This window comes from Miscanthus floridulus, chromosome 8 (genome assembly GCF_019320115.1).
Source record: "Miscanthus floridulus cultivar M001 chromosome 8, ASM1932011v1, whole genome shotgun sequence".
Lineage (NCBI taxonomy): Eukaryota > Viridiplantae > Streptophyta > Magnoliopsida > Poales > Poaceae > Miscanthus > Miscanthus floridulus.
This window is the reverse complement of record NC_089587.1, coordinates 196,801,618-196,817,017: the sequence shown is the minus strand read 5'-3', so window position 1 is coordinate 196,817,017 and position 15,400 is coordinate 196,801,618. Positions and strand designations below refer to the sequence as shown.

Here is a 15,400-nt window from a genome sequence, read left to right as displayed (position 1 = left end):
ACGACAGTTATTCGGGGGAGCTCGTGGGAACATTTCGCGTACTTGTGATTCGGTTGGGCATCGCTTTCTCGTCCGGTGAGTCGTTTCCACCACCCATCTGGCCGCCGGGCCACCAATCGAGAACGTTCTCGACAACTACCTTTTCTCCTCCGCCTTTGCGCCCCGCGCAACAGCACCGGCTTGAATGGACGACTGACACGACGAGCGCATCGCCTGCATCCTTCCAAACGAGCAAGCGGAAAAAGGGATCATCTCCTGTGCCTGCGACAGAGACTCTGTCCCGGCCCCGTCGAAGGCGACGTCTTCCTCCTCGTCCTCGGCGCGTAGCCGTCGTCCTTAGGCGCCGGTACGAACGACGACGAACGTCCTAGACACATCCATGGGCTACAGCTACAGGCGACGACGACGACGAGCAGACAGGAACGTCTAGAACATGCGATCGATCGAGTACGTAGTGCAGCAACAGCATGCGTAAACCACGTGCGACACCATTGCCTCGGCTCTGAATCACACACCTCACGAACATGATGAATCCTAAGGTGCACGGCGGCCGATCGAGAGGCCGACGGATGGACCCCTCGCTCGATCACTGGTGTACAAAGCTTTCATGGTCCATCGATCCCTCACCAGCCACCGGTCGTCGTTCCAGCTGATTCCTGAATACACATTTCTATATGTTTCCCGTCGATCTCTCCCCGGATCAACTGGATCACCTATTCACCATGAATCCACCACACGTACACTATGATACAGAGACATGGATGAGTGTACACGATCGAATACTATATTTTCTTTCCTCGAGGGTTCATGCCACCGCGTTCCACTCCAGCAGCGGCCATGTATCCCACAGATCCGGAGTGGCGCAGAAGGGATCGTGCAGGTCCTCGTATGCCATGTGGCCATAGTCGTACTCGGTCGCCGCCGAGTCCTCGGAGGCGTCTACTAGAGCCGGCGGCGTGGCGCCATCCTCCTGCACCAGGGAGCTGGTGGTGCTATTCCTCTTGTCGTTGTCCGCCGCCTCCGCGTCGTTGACCTCGCAGCTGCCGCTCTGGTCTTGCCGGTCGCTCAGCCTCCCCCTCAGCTCATCCACCTGGAAATCAACAATCGACAAGACATCGATCGTCAGCGGAGGCTCAGAAGCTGAAATCATGAATCATGGAGACGCACTACGTTTGTGTACAAATCAATCGGGTGGTGTCGCTGGATGGGATTTACGGTAGGTACCTGCGCGGCGAGCGCGAGCTTCTCCTGCCTGAGCGACTCGACGCGGGCGTGCAGCGCGTCGCACTGCGCCCGGAGCGCGGCGTAGTCGTGCTCGAGCTGCTTGGAGCGCCACCGCGCGCGCTTGTTCTGGAACCAGATGGCCACCTGGCGCGGCTGGAGGCCCAGATCCCGCGCCAGCTCCGCCTTCTCCCGGGGCTCCAGCTTGGCGCGCCGCGCGTGGAACGTCGTCTCCAGCGACCGCACCTGCTCCTCCGTGAACCGCCGCTTCGAATTCCTCTCCCCGCCGCCACCGCCACCGGCGGCACCCCGCCCCGCGGAGCCCGCGTTGGGGTCCTGCTGGTCCCCCGCGGCCGCCACCATCAGCTGGTGCATGAACTGGTGATCCTCGTCGTACTGGTGGCGCGGCGGCACCACCATGAACTGGCAGTCGCCGCGCTCCATGTCCGTCCTCCTGGACCGAACGCACGCACGCACCCGATCGAGCGCCGTCGTCGTTGCTCGCCAAAGCTAGGTAGCCAAGCTGGCAGGTGGCTGTGTATGTGTAGTAGGCTAGGAGCAGTGGAGTGGAGCTCGGGACACGGCGGGGCAGCTCTTTATACCGGTGCGCGGCGCACGGGTCCGGCCGGCGGGATGCGCACACGTGGCGCCACTCCCGGTGACGGAGAACATGTAGGCCCCGCGATGGCTTGGAGCCGCGTCCAGGTGTTGCGCATCGGGCGGGCCGGTCGCACGGTGGCACCCCCTTCCCCTGGATCAATCACCGCATGCACGGCTGGACGGAATGGTTATCTGGCCGTCTTGAGAGTTGCGACGGGTCCGGCCCTTACACGTGGTGCTCCCGCAGCGGCTGGAGTGCGCCAATTTCCATTGGCATGGCCGGGTGGTGCCCGGGCTCCATCAACAGAGCGTCCACAGGGCGCGATGCGAAGCGCACTGGGACAGCGTCGACGTCGGCGGCGGGGAGCTTCTCCCGGACGGGACGCCGAGGTGGCACGGCATTTGTCACGTCGCGTGAGCGCGGTGGCTCGCGTGGAAGGCTCCGGCTCCTGTCGTACCCCTACTACTCATGCTACTACCGTCTGGCCGGGTGAGGGGTCGCTGCTTTTCGTCCAGCCGGTTCAGTGTTCAGTTCCTAACGCATCACCTCCTCCTCCTCTCTCCTCTCTCCTCAGACCGTTGAAAGTCAAATGAGCTTATCGGCGGCACGGTGTTTACGTGTGACGTGTCCCGCGAGAGCGAGCCCGCTCCGCGTCCAACAACCGATGGTCGGACCGGCCGCCGATCCGCGTGCGTGCTCGCTCGGCGTCGTTCGGTTTCGGCGCGGTAGTCCTTTTAGCCTTTGCAGCTATTGGTCATTTGGTCTGGCTCGTGACGTGAAGTCGATCGTCTTCCACTGTTTTTCTGTACGTGCCCTGGAGTAATTCGACGGATACGGGGTTGCATCGGGTCACGGCTGGACTAAAACGGCAGGGAATCTATATTGTAATTAAGAAAAATCCGAATGAGTAGCGCACGCCTAGTCCGAGGGGAAAAGAGACTATTGAGTTGCTCAGGCAGTCGCCATGAAGAGCTGGACACATGTCAGTCGTTCATGTGCTAGCTTTGCTTCTGCACATTCATCGACGTGCAAGTTTATCGCCATGAAGAGGTTGATCCATTCGGCCTGTTCGCTGGTTGATTTCTGATCTGGTTTGGACTGACTGGTGCTAGTTTGTTGTGAGAGAAAAATACTGTTAGCACACTGATTTGGACTGGCTGCGGCAAGTTCCGGTTCCGGCACGTGATCCGCGCACCGGTCAGTACTATGCTGAGTCATCGCTCACGTAGTGCTTGCTCAAGTAAAATACTAGTATGAACGCTCTGCGGCTCTGCCCTTCGGAGCCACAAATTCGAAGCGACGCAAAATCGCAGCCACACCAGTACACCACCAGCACCAAACCAGATCAGCCTGACGAACTCACCTCACTGCCACCACTCAACGCCGACACCTGTGCGGTGTCCGAGGTCACGATCCCGCACCTGATCGCCTGCGTTAAGGATGACCTGTCGCCGATGGGCCAATAGTTAACGCCGAGGATTTACTTAATTACTCTCCGGTCCACTCGATTAGGTGTCGGGCAATGCAACCGCCGGCCGGGCCCGCGGCGACGACGTCGACGGGCCGCGGCACGCGGCCGCGCGCGAGTGGCGCGGTGGCCGCGTCAACGTCGAGCGCGCGGTCCTCGTGGGGGACTGAACTGGGGGGGTGCGCTGCGCTGCTGGTGCTCCCGTCGACGGCGGACAAAGAGCTCCCCTCGCGGAGCGGCGCGTGGACGGAGCTTTTTTTTTCGGCTTTCGCCTAGCTTTCCGTTTCTGCTTTCGGGTAAGTGCTTCGTTCCCCATCGGCACTTCGCTGGCTGGGTACACGCACTTGGTCTGGAGGATCATAATCTGCTGGGTCATTGGGAGAAGTCGCAAGTCGTAGCACGTATCCTGCGATGCAAATCTGACGTAGTAGAGCATGTCCGTTACTTGCACGGTTGTGCTTGTGCACGCCGTCCATTCAGTGGCGGAGAACAGAAAAAAATTAAGGTACGGCGAAATCGATAACGTAGCTAGCAAAGATTTCTCACTAAATTGGTTTATACACAAGAACGTTGGTCATACCTGGTCAAATCTTGATCAACCGGAGATTGGTTAGTTTCATTAAGGCCTCCGGGGAGACGTTGCCGGCTGCTGCTGTCACCGACTCGACGACGACGCCGGGGCTCGCGCTCGGCACTCCCGGTGAACGGGGGGGGGGGGGGGGGGGGGGGAGCGGCGCGGGACTGGGACACGAAACGACGGTTCCGTGAAATCGAAACGTAGTCTCGTAGATGAACTTAGTTAGCAAGCAGGCCGTAGTCCGTATGTGCCAAGAAAAAGGCCAAAGGGCCCATAGGACACCATACCCTCGGCTGGCAGCGGTGCATGCAGCCGCAGAGGGCCGGCCGCGCGCGAAGAAAGCAACGTGCCATGGCAATGGCATGGTCGCATGGAGCCATGGAGTGTAAGTAGGCGCGGCCCGAGATGGACCATCCTACCTGCATGCATGCGGCTACTACCGCGTGCCGTATTGGGCCCCAGCGTCCGAGGCAGCGCTAGCGTGCTGTGTTGCGGTGCAATGCATGCGGATGCGGCCGGGCCTGGACGGGTCCCCGACCCCTGCATCTAAATTATGCCGCTATCGCCGGCCGCCGGTCGATGTCGATCACGTGCAGTGCAGCGCGCTCATCTCTCGCTTTCACGCCCGACCGCCCGAGCTAGTACGTAGTACAGTACTAGCTAGTGCGCGAGGCAAGCCAAGCGTACAGCGTACTGACGATGATCTCTCGATCACATGCCGGAAATGGCATGATCGTCGACCGTCGCTTTAAGCCTCGGCCCCGTACTGTACGTTCCGCCATAACCCGGCGGACAGTCGTCCTCCCCTCCCCTACGGCTCCACCACCGCCGTAAATAATTCGAAAAATAGCTCAGTTAAACGAAAGGTTCCCCAAGCCCCCTCCAAAGAAAATGATCGGAATGGTTCTCGGTAGGCTCAACCCCTATTATTAAAGGACAGGACTGGCTAGTTAGGCAAGCTGGTACGTGCTAATGAACTGGCTTGTCTAGTACGTGCGAACGAACGAACCGGAAAAGGAAGTGTACTTTACCTCGATCGACGAAAAGGGGTCATTCCTCTACGCAACCACTTCCTTTCATTCATAGATCCAGTGTGCGTGCACCTGATAAGATTACAAGAAGTCATTAACAGCCACGCTGGGGAGCCTCAAATAGTCCCATAAAGAATTACTCCCTCCCTCCCACAAAACATGTAGTCCCATAAAGAATTACTCCCTCCCTCCCACAAAACATGTAGTCCCATAAAGAATTACTCCCTCCGTCCCACAGAATATGTAATCGTACCGTTCAAATATTGTCCCAAAATTCATATAATCCTAAAGTTCAGGTTATCTTTTCAGATGAACCCCACCAGTAAAAAACATTGCACCTTTGGAAATCAACCATCTCATGTACTACTTTGAAGGAACATTCTAGATTGCTCCTGAGTTCTAGCACAGAGAAGAAGGTAGGAAGGACACATACATAATTTCACACTTCTACTAAACTTTGCCTTGAAAAGTAAGATTTACGAGTTTTGTAGGACGAAGGGGGTACCGTATTAGTATTATGGGAAATCTAGACATGGTAGTATTTAAGTTTCTGGTGCAAAGACTTCAATGAAATCATCATCTATATTTGGTAGCATCTGTGGAAGAAATAGGATCGTAGAACATTTCAACAACTGTTAGTATTTGATCAGATTGCCATAGGTTAATCCAATATCCAATATTATGTTTAGCAAATGAGATGTGTGTTAGCATGAGCACAAAAGAAACTCTTCGATGCTGCCAAAGATTAAGTTTGGAAATAAGACACAATTCTCGTTTTTTTTTTTGTTTGCCCTGAAGGACATTGTCAAATTTACATGATGTTTGTGCCCATCGCCATCAACTCTGCATTAAGATTCACACATTGCAGAAGAGCTCATGCCCTTACGGAGAATCCCTTTCAAACACCGGATGAAACCCCTGAGCAGTAACAATTGGACAACACATATTTTATTCAGAATCTCAGAACCAGACATCTTTCACATAGAAATCTTCTCGCACATGCGTAGACCACTAGACCTGCACAAGCAATGTCCCTGCTAAGGTTATAAAGTATTGACGGAAGAACATCAAAATACAAACTTAGGCCCAAAATTAAATTACAGGAACGTACCTCTAGACGAAGAACCATGTACCAAGCGCAGCAGCAGACCAGACAGATAAATGAACTACTAACTATTTCCAAAAAACATATGTAACTCTGAGAAGGGAAATATTACTATCTTTGGCCATGCACAGTTAGATGGGGTACTGATGCCTCTGAAACACCCTGTTGCTCATAGGATATGTTATTTTTTGTACTAGAGTCCTTCTCATTTTCGAGATATTCCAGATATTCCATCACTATTGGGTCTGTCCAAGGACATCCGAATGGAGCTTCGTCACCTGCTACCCATCCAAGATGACCACCTGTGGCGTTACTAAAAGTAGACAGTTCTTATTTGCCTGAAACGACAGGGAACGTGACTTATTAGTCGACTTGTTCAAAGCAGAATCAAACAAGAAACTAATTGACATGACATTTACAGTTATCAGCTTGAAAAATTGTCCAATTTTGGCACGCGTCTCTGCATATTAGTCAAAATTTAGGCCATGTTTGGTCGTTTGGATGCGAATGCTTGCCAAGCCAATTTTTAGCCATTGACCAGCACAAACATGGTCGTTTGGATCGAGGTCAATAACTGGCATGCCCACGCCTGGCTTCCCATGCAACACACATACGTAAGTTTTGGCCCGCCAACCCATTGGCAGGACACTCACAGGCGGAATCCAAACATGCCCTTAGGTTGCTCTACTTCTATTCAAGCTCAAATTACCAGATAGTATGTTTGATGTTTCTAATGCTTTCTTTCTCGAACGACGCAGGAGAGCTGCATTGTCATCTCATTAAGATAGAAAGAACAAGAGTACAAAGGACTGGGGAAAGAAATCCTGCCTAGGTACAAATACACACAAACACTCAAAAAGACCCCAGACCCCAGCACCTAGGATGCTGGAGGTAGCGACCAATGATTCTATTGCTTTCAACATGACTATTGCCCCCATAAAAATAAGTTGTTAACAGAAGTATAATTTGGATGATTTGAACTTGCCACAATCAAAATGGACTTGTCCTAGGCCCAACATTGGCTATGTTATTTATATTGACTTTTTCATCTGAGATTATTTTGCTATGGTTAATCTACACTTAGAACATGACACCAAACCAAAGCCTATCATCTAATGTGTAATCAATGTATGTGTCGTTAATGAACTCCTAGTTCCAAGTTAAGATTCTCACTTTAGCCAAAGAAAGCACAGGAATAGCACAATTAAGTAATTAACAAAACAAAAGGTACAAATATATGGGCGATAAAGCTGCACTGTTTGAGGTATGCCTACAATTTGTTGATTCATATTAACTCAAGGGGCTAACTCATCGATTAGAGTGAAACAAAATATGTACTCCCTATGTTCCAAATTATAGGTTGTTTTGACTTTTCTAGATACATAACTTTTGTTATGCACCTAGATACTACGCTATGTCTAGATACATAGCAAAAGCTATGTACCTAGAAAAGCCAAAACAACTTATAATTTGGAACGGAGGGAGTAGATCTTACGCAACATATCATCTCTAAGTCATTATTAGGTGAAAAACAAAAGGAGATACCTTGATATCATCTCTAGGAATTCCCCTGGATGGTGCAATTGGGTCATTATCAGCCTGCACATAACTAAATTATGATTGAAGTTATAACATAAAAGACATGCTTTGACCTCACAATATATGCACATAAACACGCTAATCATTGAAACTGTTAAATCTCTCTTTTTTTTAAACCATGCACGCTGCTTTGTAGAGTTTAACAAACAACTTTACCACAAATGAACCAACTTTCTCAAGTAAGGGTTCTAAATATGCAAGACCTAAGCTAGTGTTAAAATGTTTCCCCAGGTTTTATTCCAATGATAGAACCAAAAGGACATAGATTAATTGAACTTCCATATTCTTAATTCAAGTAGTTTAACAGCTTTGGGTTAAAGTTCAGTCATAGTACTGAGTAACGCATGATCTAAAACTAAGAAATAATACATGTCAGGCTCTTAAACTGTATCTATTGTTCCTAATGTCTTAGCTTCTAGTGAAGCACAGAGAACAGATAAAGTTTGACCTGTATGCACAGTAAGGGTATGCAAACATTCTTGATAGAATCCGAGCTGCTTGAATTGGAGTAATAATCATCCACTGACTTGAAACCAAACGAAACTGCAAACCATTGAAGTACCCTTTGGAATGTGGGGGTGCCAACAGGAAAACTATAGAAACTACAGCTAGTACAGTTGGGTTAGAAGTTGCAGCAAACCTCGGGTTAGCCCCTCATCAAAATCTCTAACAGTTCTTGCATTTGCGGCCTTGGGAATATCATATTCACCCTCCAGCCCTTCGAAAAGGAGAGCATGCCTAAATTTTGTTCAAATCCCTAAAGATCAGCTGTTAGAAATCATAAACGAGTACAAATGTCACTAAGATTTGATGAGAGGAGACAAAAAGGCATACTTCTTAAATATAGTCGTCAAAGCCCTAGCCAATGCTCTATCATAAACGTTGTTAAATCCTTTGTGGAAATCTTCATCTGCAATTACCAAATTAAAAGGATTGCACAAGGAGACTGCACCAGATAGAGGGCATTTATCTGTTTCCTGAAAAAGAATATATACACATAAAGATAAGCTATGAGCTGCTGGAGGAAATACATATCTGTGATCAACCATACATAGTTTTATGCAGGAAGATACAAAGAAGCGCCAGGGAACAACAGGAGGGGGAGGGGTGATGCGTATGACAGATCACTTGTTGCACCCAAAGAAACTTAGTGCATATATGAGTTAGCTACTAATCATTTTTCACCACAGAAAGATGTGTATAAGGTACAAAACTTCAAGTGGAACTGCAATCACATGAATGTGACAATAGTACAATACAAAAGAATTATTGTAGACTGCTTATCACTGGGTGCAGAACTCACCTCGCCAAGGTAGCGCACAAGAATATTCGCTCCAAGAGACCAACCGGCAGCATAGACATTAGACTGGGGATAACGTCCTAAAATATGACCAATAACTTGGCGGAGATCCCCTGTAAATGAAGCAGAATAGAACTGCACATGACAGAAGATGCAAGTCAACATATGTCCTAAAAAGAAGATGGTCCGCTACAGCTTCAGGCCTCGATTTCATTTGTTATCTTTATCTCCTTACTTATTATGTACACTTTGTTAACTCCTAGGTTTCCTCATCAAGGTTTATCCATTGAGTTTGATTCAAGGCCCCATGGTAAAAGATGTTGATTGGCAACATGCATATCGCCACTTTATCGGTATGCTGTACTCATCAGGGTGAAGCTTAGAAATTTATGAGAGACAAATCAGTTTAAGGACACAAGGTGGCCTATTTTACTAGGGCAGCAAGTAGCCACAAAATAAAACCAAAAAACTCTTCAACGTTGAGCAACAATGCAATTTATTGTTAATCATTCACTTCAATGTTCTTTAAATTTTTCCTACTTTCAGTTCCAAACTCCAATTATGTCAAGTTTTACAGTAAAAGCCAGTTCACTCGCCCTTTAGTCAGTTTCTGGTTACACCCTAACGTCCCTGAGTAGGAACAGTCATCAGCGAAGAGTACACAGAAGCAATGGTGTACAGAGTGCATTTATCACACCAGATGCCAACATGAAAAAATATATATATTTGGACAGTTTGCACATATGAATTGGGATGAGCCAACTTAGGCAGCACAGGAGATGCTCTAAGCTAGTAAGAGGTTCAGTTCTGTCCAGCTTACCACAACAAAATGGGTGTGTCTACTGCTGCTGATAATTAACTTAAAAGGGGGCAGTGCACTTCTCAATCAATCAAACCATATAAATGTGATCTTAGCACTTCTCCCTGAAAAGTATCAAAAGGGAAAATATGGTCCATTGTATAGTTTTGAAACTTTTAATGAGCTATGGGAGCTATAAATAATAAGCTTTACAGTGCTAATAAAAAATTGGAAAAAGTATCTGAAGTACCTTGGGTGTAGTAACAGGACTGTCTGCACATCCACGGCTATTAAACACCACAACACGCCATCCCTTGCTTCTAGCTCTCAGAAGCATATGCCTTACATATGTATCATCACTTCCACCTGTAAGACCAGGCTGAAAAGACATCAAACTTACATTAGGCTATAAGCAAAACAAAAAATATAATGGAATTGAAAAATATTCGGCTCCACACCCTTTTGCTTTGCTTCAGGTGAAAGTTACTTTTGGGTCATTTAATTCCATTTGTATCTTATAGTGAATTTGTCATACGTCGGATGGAGGGCCCAGGAGGGGCCCAGGCCAGCTGCGCCACCTGAGGAGAGGGGCGCGCGCGACAAAGGGGGGAGGCGCGCCTAGCAAGGGCGGTCTCCCGCTGCTCCACTATCCATATCGGGAGGATCTCCAATAGAGGAAAGAGAATAGGAATAGGATCGGTTGAGATTAGATAGATTGGGAGGAGTCCATATCTATAAGGACTTCCCTCATTAGGTTACTTACGAGACAAGTCTACCCAGGACTATAAGTAGAGGGGCTATGTAATCATTGCAATCAAGAAAGAACAGCCTCAAGCTTATCCTTCCTCTGTCCTCTTCCCTCCCCTGCGCCGACTCTCTCTCTCTCTTCCTGCCCTAGCGCCGCCGCCCCCTCCCTCTGCCCGCCGCCCTCACCGCCATCAACCCTAGCCGCCGCCGCCTAGAGCCCCCCACCCTGCCGGGCTCTTACAGAATTTCAACTATAACTCAATTCCAAAGGATTATGAGAAATAGTATCCTCATATCCTTGAAACTTGTGCGTTCTACATCATGCTGAAGAACACAAGGGCTGAAACATGTTCGAGACTTGATCCTATTAGCATTTGGCATGGACGTTGGTTCATCATCTGAATATGCTGAGAGTACACAATGTAAACAGATTATGCAATTGGAACCAAACTCCTATTAAGTCATAAACTCATAACAGTATTACATTTTCAGTTCAAGATTATACTACTACAGTACTGCAGCCTATTTCATTAAACGGCCTAAACCTATGCAAACTATACCAGAACCCAGACACTAAAATTCTGCAGCACTTCTATTTGTTGCTCGCTTGATGCACTTGTGCAGCAAGAGCCCACGACACCGACAACAGTTATATCAATTAAGCAAATTACATACAAGCCATGGGCTGTCTAATGGTGAGGTATCATCTAAAACTCCCTGCTAATTCCTTTTGCTCCCCAAACTGAAATGAGCTGTAGATCGCTTGCAGCCCTACTAGAATATACTAGCATTACCAAAATAGACAGTAAAATCTTAGTTGCGTCGCATCATCATGCTGTAGGTACCGTTGACATTCGCATCTCATAACCTCAATTCCACGTTTCCAACGAAAACCAAAGCCTTAATCACAGACATCATTGACGCTTAAAAGAGCACGCACTACGCTTCCTGCGTGTACAGTGCAGTCAGTACTGCAACGGGCAACGACGCGAGCGGGTAAGGAGCACCGTACCAAGAGTATAAGCACCGGAGCATCCATCGGAAGCGCGCGGTCGTCGCCTGAGACCCAGTCGAGCGCGATGGCTCCGTCGTCAGGGGCGCGGAGGCACTCGCGCCGCAGCTTAACGGCGGGGAGTGACCGCGTCAACGCAGCGAAGATGGTCTCGACGTGTCGGTTCGACGCGAGTACGGGGAAGGCACGGTACGGGGCGCGGAGGCTGGCGAAGCCGGAGAGGAGGCCCCGGCGCGCCCCCGCGATCTCGAGTGTCAAGTGCGGGAGCGGGGCCGCCTGCGCCTCTTCCCCAGTGCCGGAGCTGGGGCTTGGGGCGGAGGCGGATACGGCGGCGGAAGACATGGCAGCGGCGGGGAGGAGGGAGCTGAGGCGAGGGGCGAAGCGGCGGGTTGAAGCGACGAATGGGGGTGGCGTGGGGGCGGCGACGACCATCGGGTTCATTTCCTTTGTGGCTCTGTTGAGTGTCTCAGTCGGCTCTGGGCGTGTTTGGGAGAGCTTTTCTGAGTCTCGTTTACGAGCTGAGCAGGCTTATCTGATAAGTCATGATCTGAAAAATCTGCTGTCTGAATCAACTGAGTATTTAGTTGTCCTGATTATTTCTAGTAGATTATCTATCTTAGATGTAAATTGACCAATCTACCCCTGGGCGGAGTCAGAGACCCCGTCCTCCTCGTCCGGATGGGCCTCCAACTCAGTGCCCCCCACAGCGACGCCAAACTCTGGCGACACCTCCATTTCTCCGTCCTTCACCTCCATTTCGCCGCCCTCCACCTCCACCTCCATCTCCTGCACCCCTGCCGCCGCGCGCGAACAACACCTCCACTTCAGCGCCCCGCATCGCCGTCTTCGCGGACAAGGCCTGCTCCACCTCTGCATCCACTAACTCCTTGTCTTCCACCTCGCTGGCTCCCTCCTCCTCCTCCTCTTCCTCCTCCTGCTCCTCGCCTTCCGGCACGACGTGAGCAGGCGGCACCCCTCCGGGCTCCACCATCATCTCCCCCCCCCCCCCCCCCCCGCACGGAACCGGCGGTGCTTCAAGGGGTGGCGCACGCCGAGGCGCTTATCGTGGATGGAGATCCGGCGGAGGGGGCGGGGAGAGCCATTGACGCCCTGGGATGGAGATCGGGTGGAGGGGGAGGAGAGGGTCGTCGGCGCCCTTCCTTCAGATCCGGCGGAGGGGAGGGGAGGGGAGGCGAGCCAGAGAAGAGGAGGTGAGGACCGGGCCAGAGGGGAATGGAGGAGGGGCGGCGGAGAGGAGGCGGCGGCAGTGAGGGAGCGCTCGGGAAGGCGTCGGTCACGGGCAAGGGGAAACGGATCTCGAGGGAGGGCCAGGGAGAGGAAATGCGCTCGCGATTTGGGAAAGCGGGGTCGAGCTCGCGATTTGCGAAGCGTTGCGGGCGACCATCAGTCACGGAAGCGCGTTCGTTGGTAGGCCCGTATCGCAAGGCGTTTGTGCGGGCTTATAGGCTTATCTGGGTCAGAAGCTGAGCAAACACTCTCCTAAAGAGGGCCTTGGGCTCCTGCTTTTCCAGGTTCGAGTTGTCTGACTGTCTCTCGTCACGTGTGTGGGACATGGATGAGCCAAGTAGCATTAGTGGTCAACGCAGATTCGATGGCTTGCCTTGACGAAGGACAATTTTGCTTTCTTTGCTCGCCTCACCTTAGTACCTCACCTCGCCACGCTAGGCTAGTCTCGTCTCACTTCTCATCAGGGTGAGAGAGAAATTAGCCAGCCTGAGATAGCAAGGAATACCCTTGCCAGCACAGAAAACGAGAAAAAAATGTTAGAGATTTAGGCCCTGTTCGCTTCGCTGAAAGCCGAAATACTGTTATGACTGATTTGTTGTGAGAGAGAAACACTGTTCCCGCTGAAAAAACAAGCTGAAAAATACGGATTATAAGAGAAACGAACAGGGCCTTAAACACTCAGTCAACTACATGCGCGATTAGTTAAAGGCGAGTTCATTTGGCCTCACCAACGTTAGCTATGAGGAGCTTGTCGGGCGGGGCGAGCCAATTTGGCTCGCTTGAGTTATTAGGGAACTTAACGACAAAGCAATCATTTGTTATACCTCTTCTGCTTAATAAGCACTAGCTTTGGTCTTACTGTGCCCACTATTAATGACATCATGGCCTTTGATGTGGAGGATTATAGAGGCATGAATTGAGAATGGCTAGTTGGCAACTATGATGCAATGCCAGTATGCCACAAGGATTGAAACGTGGAGAGAGGGGAAGAGCATGGAGATGAAACTAGAAGAGAGGCAGAGCGTATAGATGGACCACTAGAGACCAACATGTGCGTTGGTTGGAGCCCGTTTAGACCTAGATGACAAAGTAATTTGAGTACTTAATAAAAATAATATTTTGATAGTTATAGACCTGAATGGCATCAAGATAAGTTAGTTATAGACCTGAATGGCATCCGAGACAAGTTCAAGTACCCCAAAAGGCATTTTTAGAGTTTGAGTACCTGGATGATATCATAAGTACATAGAAATGCATTTTGAGCGGTGTTCACCTAAAATGGTCATTTAGCTCGTTTACACACCGTTTAAACGTTGCATGGTGGTATGTTCTCTCCATTTAATCAACCGTTTTATCTTGTTTAAAATGTCATTTTCTTATTTAGCCCAAATAATAGCTAAACAAGTGATTGATTGTTTACCGTTCATCATTTGGGATAATATTACTTTTGAGAGTCCAAGGACCTAAATGATCGACACCATGAGACAAGTATGTTCCAACAAAGCATGTCCAACTTAAAGTCTTCACAGCATAGTGACATTGGATCATCCACCGGTCCACACAGGACCCTTCATTGTACTCCTATCAACAACACTAACTATCACAAATTATTATAGCATAGTAACTAGACGAGCTAGTGGCCTTGATTAACCGCTATGGTGCCTTTGTCATAGAAGCAAACCAATACCGAGACATGATAAATCCATTATCTGTTAGTACTTTGATCATTGCTTTTCATTTCTTCAATGATATATTCTTGATAACTATCAATGAACTGCCAATATCTTCTCATTCATGCAAAAGCTTTCATTGAGACGGAATGATATCCATTTCTATTCCCCCTTTTATTAACCAATTTGCTTGCCTTTTCTTGTATTCTAGATATGACGTTAGTTCCATACAATCATTTATATGAAATCTAACCAAGCCCATCAAACTCATTAGTCATTTAATCATTTTATCATTCAACCGCCAAAACAGATTAGGGGGCTTAGATGTACTTTCACAATAAACATGAAAAAGAGATCATAGAAGATTCACATAACTCCAAGATAGGAACAGATAGATAGAGTACGATTTTAAAAGGAAAAAAATCTAAAACTGGTTTCATATATTTTCCATGCTATAAAACAAATTTGCTATAAAAATTCCAAGATTAACCATATTTTATAACAACAAAGTGGGCCACCGATCCACCGTGACAAGAGAGAGGTGTAGGCTAGGCCAACTAAGTTAAACAATTCACAGCCAAAATAAATTCATAAATCGATATTTTTGTTCGTTAGAGAAGATACTCCCAAATTCCGCAGCCGTCGTCCATTGTTTCTGTGGACATCATAAGCTCGACGCCCTGCGCCATCCGACGCGCCAAATATCTCGAGTGCCCAATCAAAATAAAAAAAATATCTCGAGTGCCCCACATTCTGACAGACACTCCTTCTCTCACTGACATCTCAGTGGGCCATAGCCCGTCCCCAGCAACTCCGTGCGATATCTCAAACCAAACGGATAAGCTCCGCCCGGCTCCCGCCCAAGCTGAAAGCATCAAGAAGGAGTCACTGACGATGGGCCTTAGGCCTTGTTACAAGTATGGGTCCCATATGTCAGTTAGAGGTAAGAAATCGTTGTTTGCGGGAGTAGGCTTGGGCAGAGGAGCAACCTTAACAACCCGGCTTGACGGCGTGATACTCAG

At 49.1% G+C, this 15,400-nt stretch overlaps 2 protein-coding genes across 2 annotated transcripts; both read right to left on the bottom strand.

The window, feature by feature from the left end:
• Window positions 1-530: 530 nt before the first annotated feature.
• Window positions 531-1,878, bottom strand: LOC136477859 (homeobox-leucine zipper protein HOX24-like). Its single transcript, XM_066476115.1, has 2 exons — window positions 1,225-1,878; window positions 531-1,090 (listed from the first exon to the last, which is right to left on the bottom strand). Exons 1-2 carry the CDS (start codon window positions 1,663-1,665, stop codon window positions 806-808), a joined length of 726 nt encoding a protein of 241 aa, XP_066332212.1. The 5' UTR covers window positions 1,666-1,878; the 3' UTR covers window positions 531-805.
• A 3,765-nt stretch (window positions 1,879-5,643) lies between these two features.
• Window positions 5,644-11,920, bottom strand: LOC136477856 (embryogenesis-associated protein EMB8-like). The gene is given in 10 exon segments (XM_066476113.1): window positions 5,644-5,915; window positions 6,010-6,308; window positions 6,311-6,341; window positions 7,549-7,602; window positions 8,051-8,145; window positions 8,243-8,340; window positions 8,437-8,579; window positions 8,906-9,037; window positions 9,952-10,080; window positions 11,461-11,920. Coding segments are annotated over 9 exon segments (1,317 nt in total). The 5' UTR covers window positions 11,902-11,920; the 3' UTR covers window positions 5,644-5,915; window positions 6,010-6,114.
• Window positions 11,921-15,400: the final 3,480 nt, after the last annotated feature.

Coding starts and splice junctions, on each gene's coding strand:
- LOC136477859 (XM_066476115.1), bottom strand. CDS start 1,665: ATGGAGCGCGGCGACTGCCAGTTCATGGTGGTGCCGCCGCGCCACCAG. Junction 1,091..1,224: donor AGCTCGCGCTCGCCGCGCAG/GTACCTACCGTA, acceptor GTTGATTTCCAG/GTGGATGAGCTGAGGGGGAG.